The following is a 13,070-nucleotide window of genomic DNA, read 5'->3' on the forward strand; positions in this document are numbered from 1 at the left end:
GCACAAATTGACTAAGAGCTGGTCGCGTAGTTGGCCGCAGTTGGCGATACGATTTTTGTGTCTCAAGGAAATGCTTTAGAATCGATAAAGAATCCTTACTAGTAAACCCCAGGATTTGGTCGGGAGGACGTGAGTAAGTGGGAAATCTAAGTGGGCGCCATTATTACCCGTGGAAGAGACAGTAGGGTTTAGCTGTCTTGCCTTCCCTGAAGACTTTCCATGTTTCTAGGTCTATCCTGGAGTTTACATACTCAAACATGACGCTGGAGTTGAGACTGATTCAGATGTGTTTGGACTTGATTAATGAATACCGGACAAGATCACCAAGATGTAATTTTGAATTGCAAAACACGACTCCAAACGGACGAGTCTAACTCGGTTAAAAAAGCAAACAAAAAAGGGGCCGTCTTCAGTTGCACTCACTCTGAATTTAAGTGCTTACCCAACTTGACCCCTCCAAAGACCAAAGCCTAGAAAGACATACATCTTCACCGCCGGAGCAACTCCAAACACTAGCAGTTGAGCCGTCAAGCTAAACCGGGAGGCCAAACGCAAGCGAGATCGAGAAGAAAATGAAGCCGCTCGGACCCTTCTGACAGCGGAACCAAGAGTCCGCTTGCAACCCCCTCCCGGAGCCGTCCCTGCCCTGTTCCACCCATCGGGTAGTCGCCCGGTCCCCACTACCGTATCCGCGAGTCGGTTGGGTTCGTTTACCTAAACGGATTCTTAGTGGGTCTGCCTCGTCTGTGTAGCTCACAATGTGGTAAAGTATATAGATATAAAAATAAAAATCTTCTTCAACCAATCACAACAGCCCTCGTAGCTCAATGGTAGAGCGCGTCACTAGTAAACTCACTATCACGTGATATGACGAGGTTGCCGGTTCGATTCCGTCCGAGGGCAAGTGCGAAAGATATCTTTTTGGAGTTTTGAAGATATATTTTTTGATATCGTGAGGTACATCGTGACAACCTCGTTAGACCGCGTACTAATAGAATGCATTTTTCTATTAGTAAATTACCTTCTAATAACAACCCAATTTTAGGATATGGATTCGTAATAGATGGGTGAGTGCTTAGCTTTTTTTGTCTCGAATTACAAGTGCTCTCGTGGAAGACAAAACAAAAACAACTGGCAGTCGAGTCACAATATTCTCTTAAAAGAATTGACGAAATATTACACATTTGGTGAATTAACTTGGCACAATATCACATGCTCCGTCTATTATTATGAGTGAATGATACCTCCTGGGGCTCTATTCGAAATCGGCTTGTCAAGTCTATAGATCAGTGCGTAGGTGACTAACACTTAAGTTGTCCACCACGAGTCTGGTTGATTTTACTTAATCTCAAATTAACGGCAGCCATTATCCTCTGTAATCATACCCCTCAACTTCTCTACATTTATCGCATGACTTTGAAATACCTATAAGTTCTGTCAACTACGTTTCCTTCACCCGCTTTACGTTAAAGATGTTACAACGAGTATCTCAATAACTTATCAGACATACAAATCACAATAGGCGGCCAAGCCCTGGATCTCAAGATCCAGAGGCCGTATTTGGACCTCCAGACCCCTCCTACATACCCCTTGCTATAAATGCGGATAACCTCGATCCTTGTGCTATAAGATAAATGTCGACTATCCGAAACAAAGACGCCCGCAAGGACGTGGAGAAAGCACTGGTATGGCCAAATTCTACACTATACGAAGGAACGATCTATTGGAGTTTCATAGGTAGTATAAGGAATACAAGGACTGTTATTTGTCTTTTAGAGAACGACAGGCCGAGGAGGAGAATCATAAAACAGTTGTACTAAATAAATGTGAAAACTAAATTCAGTTATCCTATACTTGATTCTGATGATTACATAGACTGCGCGCAACGAAATAAACACAAACACAAACACTAGATCTCAACCTCAACGCCCTTGTCTTCAAATGAAAGACAGAGAACTATTATTCCACAAGAACCCTTAAACTGAAGCACGTACTAGTCGACACCGCGGACTATTGAATTAGTGAAGGGATCCGATGCCTTACTACCCAGTCATTACAGCAACATTCTCCGGGACATACGGGAGGTAGCTGTGATACACTGGTTAAGTTCTTTACACAACCGCAGTTTGAGTGATTGTTTCTTTTCCACAACTATACACAATGTGGCCCTGCTCCGTGATACTCAATCTAATATCCGTCTTTGAATGAATATATGCCATGGTTACTCTCTTCCCGACTCGTATTCTCAATGTGAAAGAAGACTATTTCAAAGCAGGAAAAGTGTAGTTTTAGCAGAGAAAGGCAGCTCGCGGTGGACATGATAAGTGGCAGTCGCAGCACGATGTTTGCTCTGAATAAATGCGTTAATTATACCATATAGATATACTCTTTTGAAATTTATTCAAACAAAATTCCAATTTAAGCTGCTTGCCCGCTCTGAATTATGTAATAAATTTACAGAGTAATAAGCTGGTATTGCCATCTATTTTGTCCCGCGCGAGCCGGGGTAAAGCTTAAAGGTATCAGATCAGTACTCTACACTTGTAAGATATTACTTGTAGATAATATCCAGATTTTTTCGTGTCTTCAAAGAAACAGAGGTGCATATCTTTCGAACAATGGCAACACTTTCACTCCACAACGGCATCATCTCTAACCAAGTTTTCAAAGAGAATACCCTAAATATTTCTCTCCTATACTATTTATTTTCATACATATTGTAGCAACTTCACCCTCCAAACACAAAGGAGAAACGGTAGAGGAGATTGTAGGTACGTATATACGTAAGAACCACCAATAGGCTTAAAATGAATAGCCCTTCGCCACCATGAAATGCACTAATCGTATTTTGACGACGTTCAAACGCCCTCCCAATGCATATGAATTAAAAAGGTGAATGTTCTAGAAGACATATCTAAATCTTCAAATGACGCACGAAATCTTACAATGCCATTCGCGATATACGTACCGACAATCTCGGATACCATGGCTTATTACATACGTCGAGGTCTTTTGTCGTGGCCTCGAGGGTCGATCGCTCCTTCATCACTTCGACGCTTCCGACTTTCATCCCCTCTGCTTGGGCGATTATCCCGTCCCTCGCCACTTCTACGGTCGTCACTTCCACGGCCGTCACCCCTTGGTTCTCTACCTCGCCCCCCTGGGGCTCTCTCTGGCCCCCTTTCTCCTGGCCACTGTCCATCGTGTGGCTCTCGTGCAGTATCACGTTCTCTGCCATCACGTCTACTAGAGTCACGATCTCTGTGACCCTCCCGCGGAGCTCCACTACTTCCATCCCTGCCGGCCATTAGATCACGCGTTGGTGATCGACCTGGATGCCTTTCTCTATCATTTTCCCGATCACCACCTCTACGTTCCCGATAGTCTCCCCTTGGAGGTCGGTCTTCCTCCGGGTTACCACGCTTCGAATCACGTTCACGACCAGGGCTCTTTGAGCTTCGCCTACTGTGACGACCTGATCGTCTGCTACTGCGGTCTTTCTCCCGCTCATCCATAGATCCCTCGATCAAGTCAGCCCGGGCAGGGTTGACCATATCTCGGCTGATTTCTCTCGGGGCTTGCCTTCCAGGAGGAGGACCAGGTGGAGGTGGAGGTATCTGGTTGGGGGAGGTTGATATTGGGGATTCTTGCTGAAGACCGGCACTAACTCTGCCACGACCCCTTACACTAATTGATCCATTTTGTGTACCTCCTTGTTGTAACATATTGTTGATTCCAGCAAGCTGCCTCCTACCACCACGTTGCGCTCGTTCTTGAGCAGACGCTGGCCCAGTTGGTGGTGCCATACCATTGGGATTTGGATTTACTGGGCTCAATTGTGATCCCTTAGGCCCAGATGGAGGCCCACTAGTATTAAGTGATGGCACTGGAGGCCTCTGTCGATTGTTATTCATTTGGCTGACAGTAGGCAATGGCACATTTGGACCATCACTGCCAAGTTTCTTCAATCTATCAGGGTGTATTGGGGCACTCATTGGAAGTGGTGGCTGGATTGGGGGTTGATGTTGATGCGGAGTATGTTGCTGGTGAGATATATGCGGCTGATTTGGTGTATGTGGTAGGTGTTTGAGTCTATCAGGGTGAACGCCAGGCGCAGAACCACCAGCAGGTGGTGTATTTTGTGGCATGCCACCTTGATGGGATGCATTGTCAAATTGGCCAGATGTAGATCGTCTAGGGTGTCTCCCAGATGACGGGCCCGTCGGCGGTTGTTTATCTGGGGTTGGCGGACGAGGTATCTGTTGATCCATTGAAGGTCTGCCGTCTCCACGTGGAGCATGAGTGCCGCTTGCACGATTTGCCCCACGTATCTGCCTATCCCGTGGCCCTGAAGGTATGTCTTGTGCAGAACTAGGATTCAGGCGACCAAAATTTGGATCTGGCGGTGGTTGACGGTTGCCAGCGTTCAATCGACCATGGTCAGGATCAATAGGACGAGCTACAGGAGGCGTCGAAGGAAAGGACGCCCGGTCATTGCGTTCTGGAGCTCTTTCAACAGATCTGTCGCCCCGAGGTCCTATGGGAGCAACACCTGGATCATCATGTCGAGCTCTAGGAGGCGTGTTGACATCAGCGGGCCCTCCGCGAGTCGACCTATCATCACGTCTAGAATCTGTGTGATCTCTATCAGAAGGATGCCGTCTAGGTGATTGATTTCGCGGTGACGGTCTATCTCTCACGTCGTCCCTATGTCGACGTGGCGAATCGGATCGAGCGTCTGAGGATGAGATGAGTGCAGCTCTTCCAGGATCTATGAGATCTTTACTCTCTGAATTGATTTGAGAGAGCCTATCTGAGTTCACCACGACACCACGATCGATCAAGGGAGCGGTAGACCGTGGAGGAGCCATTGCATGTTCGCGAGATAGACGGCCGATATTGTCGTTGGAGCGAGACCCGTTCAGGCCTCTTTCTGTGTTTTCTCGCGAGGAGTCCGGAACCCATCGTGGTGGCGGCTCTGGACGTGATCTCTCACGATCAGGAATCAGGCCCCTATCTGTGCTTCTCCCAAATTCTCGTGGATTTGGCTCTGCGGTTCGGCGATTTCCAGCAGGGTATTCCCGAGTTCTGTCACCAGGTCGGTCCACTCGAGCCGAATCAACGACCCGCGGGCTTCGCTCATCTCTACGCTCGGAGTGACGATGCCTATCAATATGACTATGGGCGGGAATCGGAGCATCTGGGCGGTTAGGTAGACTCGGAGGAGCGCGATCAAGAATTGTACTTGGTGTATGCGGTCTCGAAGTTTCGGGTCGACTAGGGACATTCGCAAGGGCTTGAGCAGCTCTCTCAGCCTTGACCTTTTCTCTCTGTATAAGAATCTCCGATCTTTGAGGAGGTGGGTTTGCGGGGGTAGATGGCGCCGCGGGCTGAGCATCACTAAGGTTCTTCGCTGCGGCTGTAGCATTTTTCGCATGCCTTGCATCATCGACTTCGCCGTCCTCTACTTCTCCGGGTTTAGGAGTAGACACACCGGCAGAGCTAAAGGATGATTAGGACAACTAGATTATTGGAGATACTTTAGGTTGGAACACTAACCTTGCTCTGGACTTAGGTTGAAATTCGGGAGCCGTAGGCTTTAGGGAAGTCTTGGGTGTGCTGGCTTTCGAATTTGCGGATGAAGGAGCAGCGCCTCCATTTGTTACCTTTGGAAGAGGCTGTAGATGATTAGCATCGTTCGAAGTCTGATCAACGATATTAACTCACAGCTAGTGGCGCAAATTTCTTTTGGCTTATCCAATTTTTGGTTCGTCTTTTCAAAAGGACCAAGACAGCGTTCCCTGTCAGAGCAAGATCTTCTCTCACATTCTTTTCTCTGGCAGTGAGAGCTTCGAGCTGTGCAATGAGGTCCAAACCCTGAGTATCAACTGTAGGGAAGACCTCAGCGACGGTCTTCAATATCGTGATTGCGTTTCGGATTTGCATCCATTCCGTTCCATCGAAACAATCATGGAGCGAGGAGTATAAGGCAGTGTGCAAGCGTAAGAGGAGAGATTGGAAATCCTCATAGGGAAGGAAAGCAACTGGTGTTCCATCAGCTTCCAGTTTTTTGGCAAATCCTATTAGGCTCTTGCGCCGACCAAAGGCTTGCTCATCATAAATGGCGTTGTCCGAATGCCATTTCTGAAGATCCAAAAGTGCTGATTTGAGAAAACGTCCGAGATTTTCTGCTTCACGAACACTGCATGTAAAGATTATAGTGCGAAGGCGGTTAGTCCTGAAGATACGCAAATATACCGAAAGTGTCCTAAAGTTTGGTACCGCATTATCGTGCAAGAACTTTATCATCCGGAACGAGTAATCTGCATCTGTGGGTGACAGCAGCAGTCGAGGAATAAAACACTTCTCGAGCAACTCGTCACTGACTCTGTCGGGCAAAATTTTGACGGAAGTTTGCAGCCACTGAGACTTTCGCTTCAGCAAACGGGTTCGTCCTTTGGTGAAGGCATCGACTTCCTTGTGCATCTCCGCTAGAATATCCTCTCGCGTCTCAGCCAATTTCTTCTTCGTCTCTTCCTTCTTAGCCAAGCCGGATCGTGACATGTCAGCACGATCGTTCCCCACAATTCTCTCCTGCTCTCTGATTTTCTTGATTTCCGCATCGTAAAGAAGGTCAGGTGGATTTAGATCACTCAGTGTTGACGACCAGAAGGTTACGTAGAAATCGGGACTCATCGCGTTCCACGTGTGCTCTGAGAGGACGGTCTGAACACAAGACACTAAAGGCTCCATGAGCTTGTCATATGAATCGCCTGCACCATTTTGCACTGGATTGGGAGTTCCAGAGGATCTGCCGTCCTTATCAGCCATTTCAACGTCATTTTCGCTCTTCACAATCGCACTGGTTCCATCACCGATGGCGGCGTTGTCGCCAGGTTCATTCATTCCAATATCCCCTTCTGTATCGGTCTTTGCCTCTGGAGGAGACATGATAGCTTTTCGGTCGCCGTTGAGGACTGGTGGCGCTAGTTGTAATATATGATGAACAAGGCTAGCTCGTCCGATCATGAAAGCAAGAGATGGAGCAAGTCCAAATTCAGTCATGAGATCAGGAATGCGAGGGACGTGCTCGTCAAACTCCTCGACACTGAGGTTGCTGCGGAGGAGGTCCAAATATTGAAATAACATAGATTGGGCTTCGTCCACCATAGTGGCCAGCATTTTTATGTGAGCTTCCTCGTCAGAGATGGTGTAAATGGCTGATTGCTTATGCTGAGCAATAGAGAGCAGCAACTGGCCAGCAAGCTTGGATTCAGTCAGGGCTCGAATTAGACGCTTGGCGGTTTTGACTGATTCGTAACGCAAATCTTGGAGGTTGATCAATGTGTGTCGTCGAAGAGCGGGCCCACCAGTCATCGCGGTGATTTGAGCATCCGTGAAATCCGTATCTGGCACCACTCCCGCCATAGAAGCAATGAGCTCCCTCAAAATTACTAAGTCGGTGGCATTGCCACGATATAGTTGATGGTTTATGTATTGGATGATAGGTGAAAGGTTCATGATCGAATAACGCTTATACACCTTGCCCGAAAATTTTGACAGCGCAATCAACCATCTACTTGGAAGCAAAGCAAATTCAGAGTTATTCCGATTTCTGTCCTTGCCTCCGAGGGAGCTCATGAGCGACCAGACCAGAACATCATAACCGAGGTCGGTGAAGTATTTGGCGCATTCCACCACGACATCTGTCAAATTAGAGTAGGACTCGATTTGGCTCAGAGCGACACTGAACACTATTCCCGGCGATGCGTAGGCGGCCTTGGCAAGGCGTCTCGCCATTGAACTAATATTGGTTTTACTGATTCGCTTCATAGTGGAGAGTGTTTCAAGTCGAGTCTGCGCGAAGGCGGCTTTCATTGCAGGCAGGCGTGATATCTGACCCTCGAACCACTCTGCGTATATTGTATATCGAATAGTGACCGGATAATAGCGAAGCATGTTGTAGACTTCATTGACCACACTAGTGTTGGCTTTCGTCAAGCTGAGCGCTGGCACGAGAAGACGTTTTAAGAGATCCTGCCACCTGTCCAAGTTTTGTTTAGAACTATCATTTGAGAGACTCATAGCCCCAATTCTAGCGAGTTTCGATAAAAGGGAAGGATGCCGCCCGATGTTGACACCAGAATAGTTGAGCAGTGTGCCGCAAAGCGTGAAGATATCATCCACGTTTTGACACATTGGTATTATGTCTGCCCAGCTTTCCCAATAAAATTTATAGTTGGTATTAGAAGCAGGGTCATCATACTGCTGAGGGAAAGGCCATCGCATCAGCGACTTGGTCGGCGGTTGAGCAAGGCGAATCTGGCCCTTCGGCATTCCACTCTGATCTGGGCTTACAAACTTCTTGCTAGAACAAGCCACAGTTGATGATGCTATCGGTCGGGTCGTAGCATAAACATCACTGATGGAGTGGTCTAATATGCGATTGATAAGTGGTATGACCTCAGGAAAGACATCTGGAATCCATGGAAAACGACCCAGGATGAACAAAGCTTCCGGAATTGCGCCGATAGTCAAAAGATTGATCAGCAGTAGGGACTTTTGATCCGCGGACTCTTTGGGCTTCTCTTTATCTTCGGTTTTGCCCTCTGTGTTTGAGACGTCGTCCGCTTTTGTAGTTGTGTCTCGCGTCCTCCCGCCAGAAGGTATGGTGTCGTCGGCTAGTGCTCCCGCCATAGCTAAAGCATTAGCTGCACCTCCGCCGCGAGCTGCTTTGCTTTTCTCTGCCAATTCCTTTTCCTTCTTCTCCTTGACAGCTGACATTTGCTCATCTGACGGCCAAAGATGGGGATATAAGTCTCGTAAAGACACAAAGCCAATCTTAATGAGCAAAGCAGCCAGATACATGAGGTTCGCCGGAAAATCTTCACCCTTGTCGCGGCCCGGGGACACGTAGTATCGCAATTTGAAGCCTAGCAGTTGAGCGGCGGTTTTGTTTCCATTTGGTGGAAACGTCCCAGTTTGTTCAATCCATTTCCAATCAGCGTCTTGCTCTTCGTCAAAGCTCCCCTTGGCACCCAGGAGTCGAGCTTTACTATCAGCATCTACCACTTTCCTACCTCCTAGTTCGAAGAATGCATCCAGTCCAACTAGGCGTGCTCGGTCCCAGAATGCTGAATCTCTCTTGATTCTGTACAACCTTGCAGCCTCCTCTTCATCCTTTGATTCCGTGTATCCAGGTAATGCCCAAGACGGCAGTCCTTCAAACTTGGCAATTTCACCGTGGAGGTCGTGCTTAGGCCACCAAGAGCTAGCTCGAAGTAGCATGACAAAGAACTTGTACTGTTTTATCAGAATCGACGCAAACACGTCAAACGTTATGTCAAGCACCCTGCCGACATCGAGGTCGAAAGTTCCAATAAGACCTTTAACCCGTTCAAAAGCATCTCGCGCTTGCGCCTGAGTTGCTTGATCCACCAGGGAATCGCTACCTCCGCTCGAAACGAAGAGTTCAGTTGCAAGCTTGGAGTATCCTTCGCTTTCCTCGCGGAGCAGATTGTAGTTTGCTTGCCGATAAAGCAAGTGGGTTGCTTGGCGAATTCCGACTCGAATAAAAGTGTCCCTTGTCAACCCAAGGTTTTGTAGAAGCTGCGCATCAAGCTTTTGGCGCATAAGATTAGGTGAAATTCCTGTCGCAGTGATAAACGCTTTCAGCGCAGGATTGAAAGGTGGTTCCTCCGCGTCGTATATCATAGATATCATGTCCAGAAAGTATGTATGAGCATCAAACGAGCCATCAGAGCTGCTGTCTTCTGAAGCTGGTTCGGAATTTAGTATGTCCTTGATACATGTACCGCATTCGGATGCATCGATTCGACCATCAAGACTTGCGCGTGATAGCTCGTGGAAGACGGAAGCCAGATCCATTGAATCTTCATCTTGACGTGCCTGTATGCCCGCTTTCGCAACCTCGTCACGACCACCCGTACTCCAAGATGCCACTCGCTCGTCAGTGACAAAGGTGTAATCAAATGGGGCGACCTCCCGTTTGAATACAGGGCTAGGTGTAGCAGTTGGCGTTTGTACTGCGCTTTGCGGTCGTGGAGGCGGAGAGCTAGGTCCTGGTGTCTGATTTTCTCTCGCGCCGATTGTGAATTGGTTCGAATTATTGCGATCTTCGTTTCTTCGATTGGGTCTTCCTCCACCGGCACCTCCTTGTCCTCCTCGACTTGAGCGCCTTCGTCCATTATTACGAGGGTCTGCTGCTCTGTCATGCTGCCCTAGATTCATGTTTCCAGGACGATGTGGTGATGGCCGATTCTCGCCTGCATCTGTCGAGGATCTCCCGTCGTGTGTCTTCCGCTTCGCTGGCGCCATCGCCGCCTCGATGTTGAGCTATATCAAATTTGATACATGTGGGGAGATGTTGCTCGAACGTTGTCGCTTTATGCGAGATTCTGGTCGCTCGAAATTAATAGTAAGGATCGTATGCCGCAGAGCGAGCTGTTTGTCAAGAGTAAGAAAATTTCTGTGAGTCAGAATACTTGAGGGTGAAAACAATAGCACTATGAAAGGTGGTTGGAAATTGAGGTACAATAGCTAGCTAGCATTGTCATGAAAGAATTCACCCGCGACCGCGTTCCAACTTCGATGCGGCTCTGTTCTATCGGAGCCTAGAGTGCATCGGACCGGTGAGACCTGTCGGAAAAAACATCGGAGTTTGGAACTGCAAATAAATGTACCATGCTTTGGTTTCAGGATTACATTTATTTAGATTTACGTTCTATCAGCAGATGCGGATATTTACAATATCATGTTCAGCTTTCTTCCTTGGTTTCGCCTTTTTGAAGCTCTATTACAAACGCGGGGACCTTGACGGCATGTTCTCGCGCTCGACCGGGATTTCAACCCGACCAAAGTGGCTGAAATACATTTGGTCCCACTTTAAATATTTATATTGTCAGATATGACTGGGTGCGCATGACGCATTTCAGCCTACTGTAGGAAGCAAATCTCGACATTATACTGGAATTGGAAGGTAGTCTTACTTTCCAAAGATCAATTTTCACTTCGTTATATATAGTGTTATGGCAGATACGATTGAGCCCAATGGGCTGAAGAACGCACGTTACGGTCAGTATATGCCATCCAACAACTACCCCACCACCAAGAAAAACCCCAACTGAATACGTCCAAGAAAGAACGCAGCAGCAGCCAGAGAACCCATTCGCATCTCTGATACCAAACCAAACGATCGCAATCATCCCCAGCTTTACTCTCGAATCCGGCGTTACCCTGCACAATGTTCCTCTCGCTTATAGCACCAGAGGAAAGCTCTCTGCGAACCGCGATAATGCGATGGTTATTTGCCATGCTTTGACTGGAAGTGCCGATGTTAGTGACTGGTGGGGTCCATTGCTAGGTGGACCAGGACGCGCTTTCGACATATCAAGATTCTTCGTTGTATGCATGAACAGCTTAGGAAGTCCTTATGGTACAGCGAGTCCTGTCACCTGTCGAGATGGGAATCCAGAGAACGAAAGATACGGTCCTGAATTTCCACTTACAACTGTGAGAGACGATGTGAAGTACGGTGAATGAGCCCATGTTGGTTATCGAGATTGACATGTCATAGTTTACACAAACTCCTTCTGGATGAATTGGGGGTACGCCAGGTCGCGGCTGCGATAGGTGGTTCGATGGGAGGGATGCTGGTACTGGAATGGGCATACTTTGGCAAAGAATACGTCCGGTCAATCGTACCAATTGCAACATCCAGTCGGCATAGTGCTTGGGGTATTAGTTGGGGTGAAGCACAAAGACAAAGCATTTATGCGGATCCTAAATACGACGATGGTTACTACCCTTTTTCGGACCCTCCCTCAGCTGGACTCGGTGCAGCCCGCATGTCTGCTTTGCTCACATATCGAAGCCGGAATTCTTTCGAGGCCAGATTTGGTCGGAACACACCTGATGCATCGAAGCAGCAATCCATCAGTGGATATCAACGGCCGTCGACGCCGTCTGAGGAGCATTTGGCGATTCACAATGATGGGCATCGATCAACCAGGTCGCCAATTTCTCGATCCGGCAGCTCGACGACAATTTCTAGTACAAATGGCACAAACCCTTCAAACTTTACCGATCCACAGTTCCACGGTGCTACGCCGTCACTTCCCTCTTCCCAAGAGCAAACTCGTCCGACCAATAGGCAGCGAGGCACTTCGACGTATTTCTCTGCACAGTCATATCTTCGCTACCAGGGCGAGAAATTCGTGAAACGCTTCGATGGAAACTGCTACATTGCTATAACTCGCAAACTTGATACACACGACGTATCGAGGTATCGTGTTCCTGCCGATTCAGCTAATCCTATAGCGGAAGCGCTTGCTCAAATTGAACAGCCGACACTTGTGCTGGGCATCGAGAGCGATGGGCTCTTCACATTTGATGAACAGAAGGAAATTGCTGCGTCCATTCCAAATGCAAGATTGCGGAAGATAGATTCGCCAGAAGGTCACGATGCGTTTTTGTTACAATTTGAGCAGGTCAATCATCATATCTTGGAATTCTTAGCAGAGGCGCTTCCAGATATAATGGGTGGTCCTGGGGTGGAGGGTGCAGAGGAGGATGACAAGGCCGCTGGAGCGGCAGCGCAAAAGAGTGTGGTTTCTGAAGTGGATGATATTACAGCTTGGTAGAATTGACGATTAATGAGGCATATACCCGATGGGCTGGAGGGATCGACTTTGTTGGGGCGTTTTACAAGGGAATGACTATCAACTAGGACATTTTGTAGCCCTGTAACTAGAGCTTGAAGCGTAGATTTTCCGGATTGTCGTTTACATATGTTAAAGAAGGTAGCGCAGTATGGTCTGGTCTGGCTTTTGTAAGCCTGTGTTCTGGAGTGTTCTAAATAATTTGTCTTCCAACTGCGAAAGTATTTTTGACCGTGTATCGGGAGCGTGACCACGTTTAACCCTATTCAATACTACTAAACTTTGTATCACGACAGGTAGAATCGATCGGCGTTATTGGCACATGATGGTTGATTTAGAAAGAGAAAAACCACACCATCTATCTTCCTTACGTAGTCGCATTGTGTACGT

The 13,070-nt window shown here is 47.7% G+C and overlaps 2 protein-coding genes across 2 annotated transcripts; one reads left to right on the forward strand and one right to left on the reverse strand.

The window, feature by feature from the left end:
- Positions 1-2,993: 2,993 nt before the first annotated feature.
- Positions 2,994-10,338, reverse strand: GLAREA_11780 (uncharacterized protein; the record flags this gene model as incomplete). Its single annotated transcript, XM_008089923.1, has 3 exons — positions 2,994-5,502; positions 5,560-5,678; positions 5,728-10,338. The coding sequence occupies 3 exons, from the start codon at positions 10,336-10,338 to the stop codon at positions 2,994-2,996; spliced, it is 7,239 nt and encodes a 2,412-aa protein (XP_008088114.1).
- Positions 10,339-11,048: 710 nt separating this feature from the next.
- GLAREA_11781 (alpha/beta-Hydrolase) lies at positions 11,049-12,662 on the forward strand (the record flags this gene model as incomplete). The annotated part of the gene is made up of 3 exons (XM_008089924.1): positions 11,049-11,094; positions 11,159-11,549; positions 11,597-12,662. The coding sequence occupies 3 exons, from the start codon at positions 11,049-11,051 to the stop codon at positions 12,660-12,662; spliced, it is 1,503 nt and encodes a 500-aa protein (XP_008088115.1).
- Positions 12,663-13,070: the final 408 nt, after the last annotated feature.

This window comes from Glarea lozoyensis (assembly GCF_000409485.1).
Source record: "Glarea lozoyensis ATCC 20868 chromosome Unknown GLAREA8, whole genome shotgun sequence".
Taxonomy (NCBI): domain Eukaryota; kingdom Fungi; phylum Ascomycota; class Leotiomycetes; order Helotiales; family Helotiaceae; genus Glarea; species Glarea lozoyensis.